We start from the raw sequence: 18168 nt of genomic DNA, 5'->3' as shown, positions 1-18168 counted from the left end.
TTGCCTGGTTATCGATTTTAAAAAGCTGATTTGGTTATTGATTAAAAAGAACTCTAGCAGATACAAATGGAAGAGATCGGAAGACTCCCTCATTCAAATATACGTGTTTGATAAGTGGAAGGAAAGAAAAGGACTGACTCCTAAAATATCTAGATCATTGAGCCAAGGAGGATTAGAGAATGGACAATAATTGTTCTAATTTCTTGTGTTGCTTGATAAATATTGTGATATTCATGTAACCAAATCAGTGCCTCCGTGACTTAGCGAGAGTGACTGCTTCCTGTGTTTCCATAGATAAATTAGTTCATCTATGGCCTGAGGAATGCATCCTCTGAAGTCAGGATGGTGAGGATGGGAAGCGATCATTAGCAGACTCATTAGAATCTTTCTCCTTCCACAGCGGTTCTTGTCTTTCCCCTCAGGTTACTGCGTCATCATCACCGCCTGCCCGGAAGGGAGGGGTGTGGCGAGTGGGAGGGAGTTGTGGACCTGGGCTCAAGGGGCCGTCGGCTCCCTGTAGACCCTCCTATCCGTCTCCTGAGCCCAGCTGTAGTGCCCTCCTCTCTAAAGTGAGAAAGCGGCTTGCACGATCCCCTAGGTCTTTGTGAGGCCAGCTGTGCTATGCCACTGGGTTGTGCGATTAAAGTCACAAGAGGGTGTTTTGTTCAAACCAGTGCTCCGTGAGAGCCCTGAAGATCTCACAGCCAAACCCCACTGTGCGCCAGGGACTGTGCCGGATGCTGTGCGGGGTGCTGCCTACCCCCCGAGCGAGTGATGGGGACACCTGGTCTTTCACGTGGCTCTTCTGGGGGTGAAGGCTCTGGAAAGGTGATCCCTGTTGCCACTAACAGGTGTTCCTCTGGTTAGGACATCCTGGAGCTGGTTTTCCAGCTAAGTTTAGAAACAGCCTTTGAAGCAAAACACTCGCTTGGCAAGGCCAGCCAGCGAGGACAGCCAGTGGCATGATCCAGCCATGAAGAGCATTTGCAAATCAAGGCTCGAATAAAATGAGCATTTCAGACCCCTGCAGGTGGCAGCTTTTAGGACTTTGATGTGAAGACCTGTATACAGAAATAGTGATTAACAAAAAAAAAATTACATTAATTAGCTCGGATACAAAGATGTGTACTTAAAAAGGTTGCTTGATTTTCAGATACATTTCTGTACTCCGGATAAGCTGGTGTTTGTAGATTCTCTGTATTGTAACTCTTTCCTGTTTCTTGGTTTTAAAGAACATGTTACTAGGAAAATCTTGAGGCAGGTTCTTTGGCCACTATGAAACAGTCAAAGTGGAGCAGTAAGTGGGATGGGACGTGGGTAGTTTACGTTGTACTGTGCTAAATCGCTTCAATTGTGTACAGCTCCTTGCTACCCTATAGACTGTGGCCAAGCTCCTCTGTCCATGGGATTCTCCAGGCAAGAATACTGGGGTGGGTTGCCATGCCCTCCTCCAGGGGATCTTCCTGACTCAGGCATTAAACCCACGTCTGCTGTGTCTCCTGCATTGGCAGGCAGGCTCTTTACCACTGGGCCACCAGGGAAGCCCATAGATGATGTTTAAATTTTTTAAAATATATTTAATCCAATACATTAAAATATTTAAACATGTCATCAATACAGAAAGTCTTAGTGGTATGTATCTTATATTCTGTCTTTATAGTAAGGCATTGAATTTGGCATTTATTTAATATTTATACCACATCTCTTTTTAGACTCGTAGGTTTTCAAAGTCTCAAAAAAAGGGAAATTCATTTCTACTAAATATTTAACAGAAGAATATTCCCATGTGATCTGTTTTTCACAAGCAATCATGCAATTCTCTGCAGATACCAGTGGGTATCTGACAATTTAATTCTGTCACTACCTAGTTGGTATAGACCCCACAGGTTAAGGACTTATTCCCCCAAGGCTGCCCCAAATTCAGACACCAGTTATAGGTGGTAGGTCCCCAGCTTACTCACACTTCTGCCTGACTTGAGTACAAAATGAGGGTCCCACACCCCCTCCTCAGAGCTGACGATGGCTCACAAGACTTGAGGAAACACATTCACATGTTTATTTTATCAGGGTTATAAAGGATACAGGTGACCAGCCAGATGGAAAGATATGAATGATCCCAGTGCAGGTAGGTTGGCCAGTTTGGTGCCTCCAGCCTCAATTTCCCTAACAGTAGAGTGGAAGGAGTGAGGTATCCATGAGGATTAAACCAAGTGAGGCCAGGAAGGTGCTTCAGTAATGACAGGAAATGAAGTTCAGTTGAAAATGAGATTTTAGAGGAGGTGGCCTCTCGCTTGGGAATTACAGCCGGGCCCATCTTCACGGAGCAGATACGGATCAGGGTTTGTGCACCCAAAATGGCTCCAGTATGTGATGCCCTTCACGGCAAACGTTTTGTCTCTCTTTCAGAAACGGGTACAAGTTTCTATACTGCTCGGCGCGGGCCATTGGCATGGCAGACATGACGCGGGGCTACCTGCACTGGGTCAACGAGCGTGGCACGGTGCTGCCCCAGGGCCCGCTGCTGCTCAGCCCGAGCAGCCTCTTCTCCGCCCTGCACAGGTGAGGCTCGGCCTGCCTACCCCCCCAACCCCCAACCCCACACCTGTGGGCCAGCTCTGGACCTGTCCTGCTTATTCATCCTGCCCACCAATACCTCCACTCCATGCTGGCCACTGGAGGGTTCATCCTCAAGGGCAGGTCTGACCCCACAACCCTCAGCTTCTTCTGTCAGCCCATCATGGCCCTTGGGAAAAAAGCCACGGCAGCCGCAAGCTTGGCATCACAGGCTCTCCGCCACCTGCCTTGTCTTCCTCGCCCGTCTCATTCTCTCTGGCTCCTGAACGCAGTCTCCATTGTCCAGAGAGGTGGTCTCTGCTTTGAGCCTTGGCACATGCTGCCCTCCTTTGTGGGGAGCTGCCCCTGCCCCAAACCTTACACTTCTGGTCTGTGTCTTAGCAACTCTGAGAATCCATGTGCTTCTTTCCTGTCTGATCAGGGACCTAGGCTGGGTTAAGTGGCCTCTCTGTAGCCACCACCACCACCTGGCCTGGGACTTCCTGAGCCCTGGTCACACCATTTTGTTTTTACAGACCGCCACCAGCCCATTTTCCGATGACCCTCCTCCCTTCGCCTTCATGCCCGCATTCAGGACAACCAAGCCAAACTAAGTCTGGCCTCCTGGCGTGGGCACAGGAAAACAGCAGCTTCCCTGGAGCTGGGGGCCCAGGGCCGTGTCCCACAGTGGATTAAAGTTTGAGACTCATATAGCCACTCATGTGTCTTTAAGAGTCCTAGATGTCAACAGTGAGGCCCTTACAGTGCTAAGGAGGATTCTAGAGTCCACAGAAGTCCATGCAGAGCCAAGACCAGCCCCTGGGTCTTCTGATACTCAGTTTGGGGCTCCATTATCATCACCATCACGATCACCATTCATCATCACTGTCATCACCATCATCATCTAAATTACATTTTGTTTAGCTGCAGAAGAAGAGTTCTAAAATATGTGCAGTGTGTGTGCATATACACACATATTGTATATGAGCTTCCCCTGTGGCTCAAATGGTAAAGAATCTGCCTGCAATGCAGGAGACCGGGTTCAATCCCTGGGTTGGGAAGAGCCCTTGGAGAAGGAGATGGCTATCCACTCCAGTATTCTTGCCTGGAGAATCCCATGGACAGAGGACCCTGGCGGGCTACAGTCCATAGGGTCACAAAGAGTCTGACACGACTGAGTGACTAACACACACACACATACTGTATACACACACACGTATATATATACAGTATTTCTGCATGCAAGCTGAAAGGGACCTTTGAGATCATCCAGTAATCCAACAGTGAACACTAGCGGGCCCCCAGACTCAAGTAAAGCCAGAGGATAAACCATTGTGCCCCAGGTTCTGTTTGCTCTCATCCCTCATCCCTGGGCAGGAACAGTAACCCTTCTCCCTGGATTTTGTGTTCATCCCTCCCTGTTCCTCTAAGTAGTCAGTACAAATACATGTAATCCTAACCAGTATGTTTAATTGTGCACATTTGTGAACTTGATGTAAACAAATGTGCGTCCTCCGGAGCTTGTTTTTACTGCTCGATACTATGCCTCCAGGATCGCTGGAAGTGGCCGTCACCGGCTCGTCTTAGCTTCTGTAGGTCCCGTGGTTGGACTCTGCCCCGCCTGTTTACCCAGTCTTCTGTTGGTGGGTGCTCGAGCCACTTGTGGTTCTCCACTCTTAGGGACTCTCAAGAGCGGGGTCCCTGGGCCACAGAGCATGCACATGCTTGGCTTTCTTAAATCACGGCTTGTTGTTGTCCAGAGTGGTTGAAACAATTTGTGCACCAACAGCAAACGGTGCTGGATATTCCTCCCATCAGCTTTCCTTTCTTGCCTACCCACTGTCAGCTGTTTACATTTCTGCTAGTCTGGTGGGAAAGAGATGTCTTCGTGTGTTTCTGGGGCATTTGGGTGTCATCTTCTGCGAAGTGCCTGTTCATGTCTTTCCCTTGTTTTCCTTCTAATTTGTAAGAGTCTTACAGATTCTATAGATCTATAGATGTGGCCTTTATTATGAGTACTACAAGAATCTTTCTCCAGCTTATGGCTTCTGATGAACATAAATCTGAGTTTCGTGCAGTTGGACAGATCATTTCCTCTTGTAGTTTGTACCTTCTGTGCATTAACAAAACCTTCTCTGACTGTGGGCCCAAGGAAAGTCTCCCATATTTTATCTAAAAGTGTTGTTTTTTCACACCAACATCTGTAATTCACCAGGAATTGAGTTTTGTACACAGAGTGCAGTAGGGTGTCCATTTTTTTTTTTTTCCTCTATGGCTGTTCAGTTGCCTCAACTCCATTTGCTGAAAAGGCTACCCTTTTCCTCTGCTCTGACTTGTCATCAGGGTCATAAATCGAGGGCCCATAAATGTGAGCCTCCATTTCTGGCCTTTATTCATCTGTGTTATTCAAGTCACGCTCTGTAAAAACATACAGACAACAACCTGGTGTGAGTTTAATTGAAATTACAGGGAATCTATAGACCAATAGATGGCTTCCCTGGTGGCTCAGATGGTAAAGCGTCTGCGTGCAATGCAGGAGACCCAGGTTCAATCCCAGGCTCAGGAAGATCCCCTGGAGAAGGAAATGGCAACCCACTCCAGTACTCTTGCCTGGAAAATCCCATGGACAGAGGAACCTGGTAGACTGTACTGCCCATGGGGTCACAGAGAGTTGGACAACTTCACTTTCACTTTATAGACCAATAGAGAGTTAATATCATTATAATATTGAATCTTCAGTTCAGTTAGATGGTTTGTTTCTTCACTTATTTAGGTCTTCCCTAGTCTATGGCAGTGAGGTGAAGAACCTTTAGAACCTTTGCACCGACCGTCCTTTCCACCTACTTCACCTCTTTAGGTTTGGTTTCTGAGGTCCTGTTGGCCTTATGAAGAGAGTGAAGAGGCTCTCTCTTCTGTGCCCTCGAATTCTTTGTTCTTTGGATGGTTGGTTGAGGTCTTCAGCAAAGTCACTGCTCCAGGGCATTTTCTTTGTGGGCAGACTTGAAAGTGCGGATTCACTTTCTGTCTATGCTTTCCTGGGACGGCTTAACTGACTTACACATATTTAATTTCCAAAGATATGAATGTACTCAGTATCCCAGCATCTTTGACGATTAAAAACAGTTTGATGCTAATGAATTCTTAATAGGCTTGCGCTGACCCATTATTTTATCAATTTGTTTTAACAGGGAAGTGATCGAAAAGAAGCCAGAGAAGTTTAAAGTCCAGTGTTTGACAGACATCAAAAACCTGTTTTTCCCGAACACAGAACCCTTCTATGCTGCTTTTGGAAACCGACCAGCTGTAAGTAGTAGTTGGATATATCCGAGCTCTTGAAATTACTGACGTTCTAATGGCCGTCATCTGAAAGGCTGGCCACTGTAAGGCCAGACCCTCCTCTTCCTAGACATAGCTGCTAAAGATCCACTTGCCCGTATCTGAAGGCAAGGACAGCATCTTCATTTCACGGCCTCTAGTTTTCTTTGAAGGTGGGCTTGTGGGTTTCAGCTTGAAATTTGAAACTAGAAACTTGACAGTCCAGATTATGTGCTAAATTAGCAAAACAAGAACGTTAAATAGGATTAGAGCCTTTCTATAGGAAGGGAACCACGAAACCACAGAGCACAGAGGTGAATTCAGTGTCTTATGTGAATGCTGTTGTTTTCTATGGCAAGAGTCATACTTTGAGATTTTGTGCATACCACCCACATTGGCTGGAAAGTTCAGCATATTAGAGAATATAGTTGGGACTTCCTAATGATCAAATTCTCCTGTTTTTGAAACTCATGCCCAAGAAAATGGGTGAGTGAAGAACCTTAAGGAAAGTTGTTAGACTTGCAAGGGATATGGTAGGTGGTTGATTTTTTAACTCGGCTCTTCAACAGATGAGTGAACTGAGGCCCATAGAGCACAACTGACTTACTGATTTCACATCCAGAGATATTATTTCTTGACTCTACTTGGGGGTATTGTTCTGGTTTAATGAAAGTTCTGTAATACAGCTGGAGCTTGTTTTATTGTGCTTTGCAGGTAATGCACTTTTTTTTTTTTTGCCAAGTTGAAAGTTTGCGTTTCAGCAAACAAAGTTGAAACACCCTGCATCAAGTGGGCCTGTTGGTACAATTTTCCCAACAGCATTTGCTCACTTTCTGTCCCTGTGTCACACTTTGGTAATTCTTGCACTATTTCAAGCTTTTTCATGATTTTATATGTTGTGCTGATCTGGGATCAGTGATCTCTTATGTGACGACTAGGATTCACTGAAAGCTCACTGGTGCTTTCAAAAATGATGGTTGGCATTTTTCAACAGTGCGTTTTTTTTATCATAGCTTTTTTTGAAATTGGAGGATAATTGCTTTACAATGTTGTGTTAGTTTTCACTGTACAACAACGTGAATCGGCTCCAAGTATACATATATCCTGTCCCTCTTGAGCCTTGTCTCTCCCACCCCTCTAGGTCATCACAGAGCACCAAGCTGAGCTCCCTGTGCTACACGGCAGCTTCCCACGAGCTATCTGTCTTATACATGCTAGTGTATATATGTCAATTCAGCAGTAGTTTTTAATTAAGGTATGCACATTTTTTTTAGAGACATAAAGTTGTTGCACACTTAACAGAGTACAGTATAGTGTAAACCTCACTTTTATGTACACCACGAAACCAAAACATTTATGCGATTGGCTTTACTGGCTTGTTTATGGCATCTGGATCTGAATCTGCTGTATCCCCAAGGTCTGCCCTTTCTACCTTTGTATTTGTATCAAATCTGAAAAATCATGTATTTGTATATACCATGAACTCTTCTTCTGATTAATTAACACTTCTCCAAATATAGGATGTGTACTCGTACAAGCAAGTGGGAGTGTCTCTGAACAGGATATTCACGGTGAACCCCAAAGGAGAGCTCGTGCAGGAACATGCCAAGACCAACATCTCCTCGTGAGTATCACTGTCATTGTCAATGACCTTGGAGTGACGTTTTACAGTTAACAGTATACCTTTCTAATCCTTTGGCTACCTACATTTTAATCCTTAAGTCCTACAAAGAAAAATTATTTTAATTTCTCAGATTTTGTCCAGAACCTAAGTTTTGGACAACCTGAATTAAATCAGATCCATCACTTCAGGGCACATAGAAGGGGAAAAAGTGGAAACAGTGGCTTGGGCTCCAAAATCACTGCAGACAGTGACTGCAGCCATGAAATTAAAGGATGCTTTCTCCTTGGAAGAAAAGCTGTGACAAACCCAGACCCTGTATTAAGAAGCATTGACATCACTTTGCCAACAAAGGTCCATACAGTCTAAGCTATGGTTTTTCCAGTAGTGATGTACAGATGTGAGAGTTGGACCATAAAGAAGGCTGAGCACCAAAGAATTGATGCTTTCACATTTTCGCTGGAGAAGACTAGTCCCTTGGACAGCAAGGAGATCAAACCAGTCAGTCCTAAAGGAAATCAACCCTGAATATTCATTGGAAGGACTGGTACTAAAGCTGAAGCTCCAATACTTTGGCCACCTGATGTGAAGAGCTGATTCATTGGAAAAGACGGTGATGCTGGGCAAGATTGAAGGCAAAAGGAGAAGAGGGCGACAGAGGATGAGATGCTTAGATAGCATCACCAACTCAATGGACATGAGTTTGAGGAAATTCCAGGAGATCGTGGAGGACAGAGGAGCATGGTGTACATACTGCAGACCATTAAGTCACAAAGGTTGGACAGGACTTAGCAAGTGAAAGATGACTGTTGCTGCTGTAACAACCACCTCTGGGTTAAATATTTAAATGCTTAATTAGATGCTGCTACAGAGTAGAATGGCATGAATTTGAAAACTACTGGCTGAGATTTGCCAAATTTGCTTTGAAAGCCTAGAATGTGAATGAGAAATGTAACCAAAGTAAAATATCATGAGAAGCTATATTTAAAGATGAGGAACGTATATAGCCCTTCACATCCTGACCTATAATAATATTCTTGCCGGAAACATCACCGTGTGACTATGAGTTCCTCTCATATTTTTTGGCCGAAGCCCTTCCTCCCCGAGGCCGTGGGCCCAACAGGGTTACTGTCTGCAGGGAGGCCGCCTGGCTGGCTGGGGCCCTTCTTGACTTGGATGTGTCTTGCTTTGGGTTCTTAACTGCTTCAAGTGGATCACGTGTCCTCAGCTGTGCCCACTGGGTGACGTCACCTGTCAGTGGGTGACGTTGGGCAGACAGATGTCATCCTGCCTTGTCTGTATTAGAGGTTGTACCCCTGTTGGCCTGGTCGCTGGAGATCTGGAAAGCTGCCCTGGCCTAGGCCACACTAGGGGGCCTGCGGGGCCTTCCTCATATGGAGGAGTTAGACGGGGAGTTTGGGTCCAGCAGCTTCCCAAGGATTGTTTTTTTGGTAAATTAGAGATCTAGGTTCTCCTCAAGCAGATGTTCATTTTCAAGATGGTCCTTTTACCTGTTGGAGTCTAATCCAGCCTAAATAGGACAGTTGCAGGTTAGAGGTGCTCTAGGGGCTGCCCCCTAAGCCTCCCTCCCCCAGGCCAGGCCAGACCTAAGGAGTTCTTAGGGTGTGGAAGGGCAAGGGGAGGGTGGAGCCAGGAAGCCAGGACCCTCGTCCAATCCCTGGGAACTGGAGGCGGTGCTGGGCATGGCCTTGGGAGCCCGTGACAGCAGGAACTCTTCTTTCCTCCCCCTCTCTGTGCAGTTCCTCCCCCTCCGGAGTTCTCAGTGGGGGCCCCCCCACCCCGACAGTGTCTCAGTTCCCTTCCCCTCCCCGCTCACCCATGAGAGTGGTTCCTGGTCTCGAGGAGACAGCGGATTTCCATTTAGGGTCAAAAGAAGTCAAATGAAACATTACCCGGAAATGGCAAAGGTTTCTGCCCAGCCAGCAGCCAAGGGGCAAGTCTCGTCATGAGGGGCGTGGGAAGGGGGACTCCCGCAGCTCTGCAGGTTTCCAGGAGCCCACATGCATGCTGTGCCCACGCCTTGTGGGAGAAAACTTTACATGTTGGCAAAGAATGATGTCACCTTCTACCGGGACCAGGAGATGACGGCTGTTCCTGTGGGAGAGCAGCGCTCCTTCCCCAGGAAAGCACACGCTTTTCTCTGGCTCGGAGCTCGGGTGCCAGGCTGGTGTCCTGAGCTTGGAATCCTGTGTCTGAGCTCGGAACCCTGGCATTGGAGCGCAGCAGGTGCTTGCCCCTAGGGAGCTGGCATGTTGTCTCTGAGAAGTCAGGAGCCCACCCCAGGTGGGGGGCTTCAGCGCTTTCTTTCTTGGCCTTTATGGCCAGCAGTGCTTCGGGGCCGCTTGCTCTGAAGCAGACCTGGTGAGGAGGGTTGGCCCGAGAGAGGCATGGACGGACTGGGTTTGGGTCTGGTGCCGCTGAACCCTGATGATGAATGTGAGCTGCCCCCTGGCAGGGAGGGGCCGCCTCCCCGAGTCACAGAACTCAAACAAACAGATCTCCAAGCCAGGAAGTATTTTAAAATTTTGTTTCAATCCTTGGGAAAGACACAATTCTTGCTTGTTAAGAGAGATTTTCTCCATTTTGTGTAAGTACAATGTTTCTCTGGAAGTCCTTTGTTAAATACACACAGTCACCCTTATTTAAAAGTTGTTTTATGTCTCAGAAATGTGAATTTATGGAGTTTGGATTTCAAAAGCCCTTTCTGGTTCTTAGCAGATTGGAACTGGAGAGGGACCTGGGGACTGTCAGGGAAGGCTCTGGGAACATGCAAGGAGGCCTGGGCTCATCATAGTTTCTGGTTGGAGCCCAGAGGTCTGAAAATGCATTTTCAATATGCAACTTTCTCTTTGTAGTTCTAGGCCACAGAAACTAATATGCAATGTCTCTTTGGGAATACACAGAAAATAGAGTGAGAGAGCATTACAGGGAGCATTGAGAAACACCGATGAGGCCCGTGTCCACATTCTAGAAGGACCTGAAGCCCAGAGAGGGCAAGACACCTGCCCAGGGTCCCACAGCAGTAAGACAGGAGTAGATCCCAGGTCTCATAACCCTTATGCCAACTAGGGCTTTTTTCCCCTGAGACTAATAATTAGCCAAGGCAAACTATTTTACAATGTCAATGATTAATTGTTACATTTATGGAGCGTCGGTTCCCATTATTTTACTGTGCATACGTCATTTAATTTAATCCTCGCATGTACACTGTGCAGTTTTCATCTTCTGCCTTTCCAGTTGAGGAAGTTACGGCTTAGATGAAACTGCTTGTCGGAGACGGCATAGTTCATCAGTGACAAGGATACTGGAGTGGGTAGCCATTCCTGTTTCCAGGGGATCTTCCCGACCCAGGGATCAAACCCGAGTCTGCAGATTCTCTACTGTCTGAGCCGCCAGGGAAGCCCTCAGTGGCAGAGCTGAAGGTCGAATCCGAGTCTCAGCCCCGGGGCCCAGCGCCCTTTCACTGCACAGTGTTCAGCCTCCGGGTGACGCCCAGGAGACGTTTCTTTTCTGTGGTTCCCCACCTCCCAGGCGGGTGACATGTCTGTGTGTTTGCCCTACTGATAGCTTCCAGTCTTCACTTCTGCTCTGTCCTTCGAATCAGGTCGGGTCGCACCCGCCTCCCCCACGGGGCCGTCTCTGACTCTTCCTTGGTGGGCAGACCCTCTGCTTTTCCTATAAGTTAGCAAGGGACTATTCTAGAACAGCCTCCCTTGCGTTAATCACGTGGTCCCCTCTGCGGGCTCGTGGGTTCCCCCTGACGCCCAGGCGCAGCGTGGGCTGCGTGCAGGTGTCCCCCGTGTCCAGGTGGTGATGCAGTCCCTTCTCCTTCCAGGTACGTGAGACTGTGCGAAGTTGTCGACCACGTCTTCCCCTTGCTGAAAAGGAGCCACTCTTCTGACTTCCCCTGCTCGGACACCTTCAGTAACTTCACCTTTTGGAGAGAGCCACCGCCACCCTTTGAAAACCAGGATGTTCATTCTGCATCAGCCTAGAAGGTTCCTGGCCACCCCCTCCTGACATCCTGTGAAGACTGGGCACTCCCATTAAAGGATAGGTTTGGGGACGTGCAGTCATTTGCTTAAGAGCATAGAGGACCGAGGAGGAGGTTTTCCCTCCCCGCCCCAACTCTGGGGTTGTCATTTCTAAGTAACTTGCGAAGGGTGTCTGTCCCTGGGGTGGGCATCGGCTAACCCCTGGTGTGGAGGCCGTGCCCCGCTGCCCTCCGCAGCCCAGTCCAGGCCGGGAGTGGTTAGTGTGCAAGATGGGTTGTGAACCCCGGGGGTCCTTGGGATGACGAGATCCAGGGAGGGGTGCCAAGTATGCAGGACTTCCGGGAGAGTGGTGGACACATTGCCACGTGGTGGTTTGGTGCCATGGCTGCTGCGCACGGCGGGAGGGCTGTGCAGGGTCCTGTGAGCTGGATCTGAGGTCTCGGGAGGGACTCCAGACCTCCCCGTGCTGGGCCTTGACCTTGCGGATGTCCCTTTGCGGTGTTTGCTGACCAGTCAAATGTTTGGCTAAGTTCTCTCATTCTTCTAGTTAAAGCTAACTTATATAAACTGGCACATTTCCCCCCATTTTTTGCGGCACGAGGCTGGAATGTTTATGCCTTAACGCATCCGTGGCAGACATTTTATGTAGAATGTGCTTTGGCTAGCTCCCTGTGACTCTGCAATGCCTTAAGTTCAGATTATAGGAAATAACTATCAAGGCAGTATTTCGAATTAGTTTGACACTCTGCCAGCAACCTAGCCTGCAAGGTGCTGCTGAAAATGGGGGCTCGAACAGAGCTTATGCCAAACGGTGATGGTGTCGCTTTCTTTCTTGAGCTCTCAACAGAAACTGGTTGGTTTTAAGAAAAGCAGTTTGTAAAAGTTAAATTATATATTCTTTGTAGATAGTGTTATTTATTACTTTACTCTGGGGTTACTGTTAATAAGCATTTTAGCCATAATCTATTATAACTGTCAGTAATACATTAAAAAGATATACGTGTTAGATCATCCAAAGAGCCTTATTCTGTAATCCTCACCACGCTGACTTTCTTTTGGAATTTATGAGTAATACTTTTTATTTCCCTTCGCTTTTCCCACTCAGATTAAGGGCAAGTGGGTCAGCAATTATTTGAATGACATTCTTTAAGCTGGTAGAAGATGATCTTTTACTTGTTTATTAAATTGGCTCCTGGAGAGAATAATTTGAAAAGTGAAAAAATTATTTTGGTGAAAGATTTCGCTTTACTTTTTGAGCTATTATTTTTTTTTAAAGAGTGTTTTACTCCATTGATTGAAATGCTCTCCTATTTAAATCGCATGGTTAGAGTCATAGGAGGCAAACAGTGGAACAGCTGAGGCAACTCTACTCTTTCTATGAAAGAAAATCCTTTCTTGTAATTGGTGGGCTTTGCTGCAATGGATGCCCTCCTGATGGTCCATGTGGCCACACAGGAAACACCAGCGCCTGTGCGTAGCTAATCGCAGATTTGCACGGAAGCATGATCCACATGTGCAGATCCCTGTTTTGGAGGCATTAAAAACAATTTAAAATAATCCTGCCTTACCTTGGGCTTGCTCATTAGTGACGTTCGGAGGCTGCACTCATTCTTTCTGTTTCAAGGGTATTTTGGGGTGAATTTTAACTGCTCTGAACCGAGTATCAGCTCACAGGTCTGCAGAGGCTGGCCCAGTTTCTCCCTTGCCCTGGGAGGAATTTGGCCTTGGCCCTGGGTCACCTGTCCCTCGTGGTGAGTGCCCTTCATCAGGATGACCAGCCGTTGAGAGCATGCAACTTGGGTGTACCCTAAGCTTCCACACCACTGCCCTCTGAAACAGAGCGCACCTTCCAGAAAGTTGCAACGTCAGGTTTGTGTCAAAATCAGAGCGTGACCACCCCGGAGAGGCTGTAACTTTCACATCTACCTTGTGGGCTTTGGAAAATCAGATTTGTACCTGGGAAACACTCACTCGCATGCGTGTGCTAGTTTAATCAATGTTCACACACCCAAAACTCTGTGACCCCATGGCCACGGGCTAGGATGCTGTGTTTGGACCACACATTTCAAAGCTGCCCCATGGAAACGGATCCCTCCATAGTGACAGGTCATCAAATGTTCATCACACGTGATGGAGAAAAATGTACATCCCGGGTACACTGGGGAAAATGATGATAACTTCAAAGAGAATTCCCTTTTCCATTTTAGGTTTGGGATCGCCATTTTAAATATATTTTATTTACAACACTTGATCTGTATTTGTACATGCTGGTACAATGATAAAAAAATCACTGTAATCCTTGATTGCATTGTCCTGGATGCAGAGCTAGTATATATTGTAATAAATGAGACCAATGAAAGACTTCCCTGAAAGCCAGGCGTGTGAATTTTAGTTTTTGATAAGTTATTAAGTTACTGATTTCCTGTTGTATGATATCAAGCATACTATTTTATTTTCTACTTAAAAAGCAAAAACCTTAAAGCTTTGAACTGTTCAATATTGAAATAAAAAAAGCCCACCTTTTCTGATGCCTTTGGTGAAATCCTGACCCTCTGTGTGCACTTGGGAGGGAAAGAGGGTGAAGATAGGAGAGGGCTGGGCTCCCCGGGGCTCATCTCACCTTGAAGGGAGCGACTTAGAAGCAGGGAGAATTGTGGTAGATGCTGTATGTGGGGTATCTCCCAGCACTCGGCCCATAATCGATGTTTAACGTGTGGCTCTTGCACAGGCGGGCTGTGTTCTGTGCTCTCGTATGGGACATCAGTCAGGTGCAGCCCCAGGAGAGCTCAGGAGAACCAAGCTTATTACACTTCCAGCTTCTCAGAGTGGGAGGCCACATGGGAAAACCCCCACGGTGGTCAGGAGGCAGAAGAGTGAGGGGAGAGCCGAGGACACAGCCTTTATTGGGGTCTCTGCGCAAAAGGCAGGGCCAGGGGAGCTGCTGAGGACTGCCGGATGTGGCTCATTTCAGTGGCCTCTAAGCTGTAGGCGTGGCCTTCGGTTGCCTGGTGCCAGGCCCTGGGCTGATGAGGGCCGAGGAACAGTGCCCACGCTGGTGTAGCTGTGGTGCCAGCCGGACAGAGGAGGCCTGCTCCGGGTCTCGGCGTCATCTAGTTTGCATTCCACAGGCATGCTCTAGCCTGGCCCTCTGCTATCTCTAAAAAAATGCCTGGCCAGTCTCTCCTAGCCAGAGTGTTGTTTAGATCTGTTCACGTGAAACTATCACAGCACTGCTAATGGGCTTTGAACAGTGGAAGTGTTAGTGGCTCAGTCATGTCCGACTCTTTGCAACCCCAGGGACTGCAGCCCCCCAGGCTCCTCCTCCAAGAATACAGGGTTGGGTAGCCATTCCCTTCTCCAGGGAATCTTCCTGATCCAGGGATCAAACCCAAGTCTCCTGAATTACAGGCAGATTCTTCTTTACCGTTTGAACCACTAGGGAAGCCCTAATTGGCTATACTCTAATCTAAAATTAAAACGTTTTTAAAAAGTCACTAAGTGGCATGATATACGTAAAGTAAAAGTAGAGACAGTACAGGTATCCTTGCCTCAGGTCTACTGTCCGCAGTTTTTGGACTTTTTGAACAAATCAAAACCCTTAATGAGTTCACCCAGATACTTGAAAACTGTCAAAATTCCCACTGATTTTGCATATTGTTGACATGCTCGAGACATCCTATCAGTTTACCTGCATCAGCCTAAATGTTTTTGGAATAAATGCAAGAATATTGGCCCCAAAGATGGCCACCCAGGGTACCAGGTTATTTCCTTGTGAAGCCCAGATCCAAGCAGTTCATCTGTAGAATTCATGCCTGTGCATCTTAAAAACAAACTGTCATTTAGCTGAACATCACAGATTTAGTCCTACCCTGAATTCAAATGGTACGTGCTTTTCTGGAAAGTGAATGTAAACTGCAGTCTTGAGCCTGTCCCCACTCCTCTGTGGAACCACTAGGCTATGCTATTTCCATTCGGTTGTGCAGACAGCCCTCACACGTGCAAGGGAAAACCAGTTCGGCAGCTTGCATTTCCTGATAATTCAGCTGTAATCACCTGAATATTTAAAATACTTCCTACCTTGGTTTTCAAACCCTGACACACCCCACCAGATGCACCAGCCCTTTGAGCAGATGTTGAGCAACACTGACAACCAGCCAGTGACCACTGGGCCTCAGAGTGACCTTTCCTATAAAACGTAACACAGGCAGCCCTCATACAATCCTAAGACAGAAGAATAGGCGTGGAGGCAGGTTACACAGCATTATTAAAAAAAATTAAATTCTGGAACCTGACTTCCTCCTTCCAACAGGAGTGTCGTTGTCACCAGCTGTTCCAGGGAGCTTTGTCACATCAGCCATCATTTCGTATTCATCTGCCTCCTTTTGAAACTGCACAAAGCACTGCCCTGTTTCTACAGAGCTAGGGGTCAAGGGGGGGCGGATCCTGGCTCTACCCGACATCTATGGGCTTCCCTGGTGGCACTAGTGGTAAAGAACCCGCCTGCCAATGCAGGAGACGTAAGAGACGTGGGTTCGATTCCTGGGTTGGGAAGATCCCCTGCGGGGAGGAGGGACATGGCAACCCACTCCGGTATTCTTGCCTGGAGAACCCTGTGGACCGAGGAGCTCTCCAGGCTCTAAAAAGAGTTAGGCACACTGAAGCAACTGAGCATGCATGCACATGACATTTTACTTTAATCCAGCCGGGTCAGGGCCACAGGAGTTGCTGAGAGAGGACCTCTGGAAATCCAATACAGCGGCTCGCCAGAGCCACAAGGTGTCCTGAGCCTTCGATGCATAGCCGCTAGCCTCAGCCACCTTCCTGGGCATTCATTGCCGTGTCTGCTGGTCCCAGCTGGGAGGAGGCAGTGCCCTCGACCAGGCTGGGCAGCCAGAGTGCGTGTGAACCAGCAGCCCTGGGCTGGGCCCAGATTTCTGATGGCTCCCTCCCCCAGCTTGTTGGAGCCTTGAGGTGCTGTCCTGACGCCAGGGATCTTTTCACTGGTGCAGGAAGTCCATTCAGGCCTGCATTGCCTTTAATGAGTTTTGCAAGCAAGTAGCCTCTTCCGGTGACTCATTCTGCCTTTTGTGAACCGGAGATGGTGGTTTTAGGTTTCACTTTGGAAAGTAACCGCGACTTCTGCAGCTTTCTCCCACTGCTGGAATCCGAACAAGTTACATTCATTTTGCAACAAAGAAATGTAAATGTAGGAGCGCCAGTCATATTTCTGCTCTGATTGTAAAAACATCCTTTTCCGAGATGGATGACAGCGCCAAGCTAAGGAGAAATGGTTTATATTTTCAAGGAACACATTCATTGGGGAACTTTATATTTTTCCTTCCAGAGTGACCTGATAGTTTCACTTTTATTCTTTTGTCTTCTTGATTCATACCTCCGGGATATCCGAAAAATAAACAGTGCCTGTTGATTGAGTGAGGCGGTTAACCTCTGATTTATTGAAGGAGATTTAGTTCTGGACAAAAGTTCGTGTTCTTGCTTTCATGCGGCTCACAAAGAATGATAAAGGAGATAATTTCTTATGCAGTAAAATTGTTTTCATCTGGACTTTCTGCAGAAGTCAGTTTATGATACCTAAAATAGGTGAGCTTCTTAGGATTAGAGAGTGTATGCTCAGTGGATCAGTGCTACCTAGCATCTTTCCCCCAATTCAAATAATACAGTGATTCTCAAAATGTTGAACTAAATTGTTTTTGTATAATTGTATTGAAATACGCGTCAACAGAAAGCACCAGTCCTTGTTTGTTGTTGTTGAGTCGCTAAGTTGTGTCCGGCCCCGTGGACTGTAGCCTGCCAGTCTCCTCTGTCCATGGGATTTACCAGGCAAGAACACTGGAGTGGGTTGCCATTTTCTCAAAATGTTGAACAAAATTGTTTTTATATAATTTTATTTAAATATGCATCAACAGAAAGCAATAGCCCTTATATAATAATAAAACCAAAATGCACTTAAAATTATAGCATCAGTGAAATTCAAATAAACCTGAATGTTATGTGGTAGAAAATGATGTATTAAAGCCAGTAAGATGATGCTCACTTTGGGGTTGATAATAGAGGTATCCATGCTTTATGTTTCATTTGTCAACTTTATTCTTTCAATTTTTGAGCACAGGCGGTTGGGGGGGGTCATCATTTAAACGATCATTAGCACTGACCTGCAAATCAATGATTAAAAAGTTCTTATTACCCATTTCCATCTACACTGACGGCTAACAAGCTGTTGCAGATTCTCCCAACAGGGTGGGGTCCCCTCAGTGAGTTGTCTGATGGGACAGGCCTGCCACACACTTGGAAATGGGACTTTGGTGTTTAGCCAGAGATTGCACCGTGGAGACTCCATGGCCCTAGTCTGTGTTTGATGTGCCGTCAAACCTCCTTTTGGACATTGTGTGACATCATTTGGGACTCAAGGCATCAGCACACTTGGAGGTTGGGTCTGGAATGCCCATCACCCTTCTGTCTTCCAGGATTCTGACTGATGGAGTACAGCTGAATCCAATGGACATTCATGGGTCAGTTTTCTTCCCCAAAGTGACTGAAATAATGGAAGTTGCCTGAAGTCACATTGGGACATTTAAATACCTCTTTTCATCCCCTGAACTAGAAAATTCCTCCCATCTCTGGCTCCATGGAGGACAGAGCCTG

At 47.0% G+C, this 18168-nt stretch overlaps 1 protein-coding gene across 6 annotated transcripts in view; it reads left to right on the top strand.

Moving 5' to 3' along the window:
* LPIN1 (lipin 1) overlaps window positions 1–13881 on the top strand; it is a 130062-nt gene extending 116181 nt beyond the window's left edge. For 5 of the 6 annotated variants that reach the window (XM_027556044.1, XM_027556045.1, XM_027556050.1 and 2 more), the window contains 4 exons: window positions 2407–2559; window positions 5742–5856; window positions 7389–7492; window positions 11346–13881. In XM_027556044.1, the coding sequence (XP_027411845.1) occupies window positions 2407–2559; window positions 5742–5856; window positions 7389–7492; window positions 11346–11505 (532 nt within the window). In that variant the 3' untranslated portion in view covers window positions 11506–13881. The remainder of the gene's footprint in view (window positions 1–2406; window positions 2560–5741; window positions 5857–7388; window positions 7493–11345) is intronic. The other variant, XM_027556048.1, reaches the window with a different exon arrangement.
* Window positions 13882–18168: the final 4287 nt, after the last annotated feature.

The sequence above is a fragment of the Bos indicus x Bos taurus genome, chromosome 11 (assembly GCF_003369695.1).
Source record: "Bos indicus x Bos taurus breed Angus x Brahman F1 hybrid chromosome 11, Bos_hybrid_MaternalHap_v2.0, whole genome shotgun sequence".
Classification (NCBI taxonomy): domain Eukaryota; kingdom Metazoa; phylum Chordata; class Mammalia; order Artiodactyla; family Bovidae; genus Bos; species Bos indicus x Bos taurus.
This window is presented reverse-complemented; position numbering and strand designations above follow the sequence as displayed.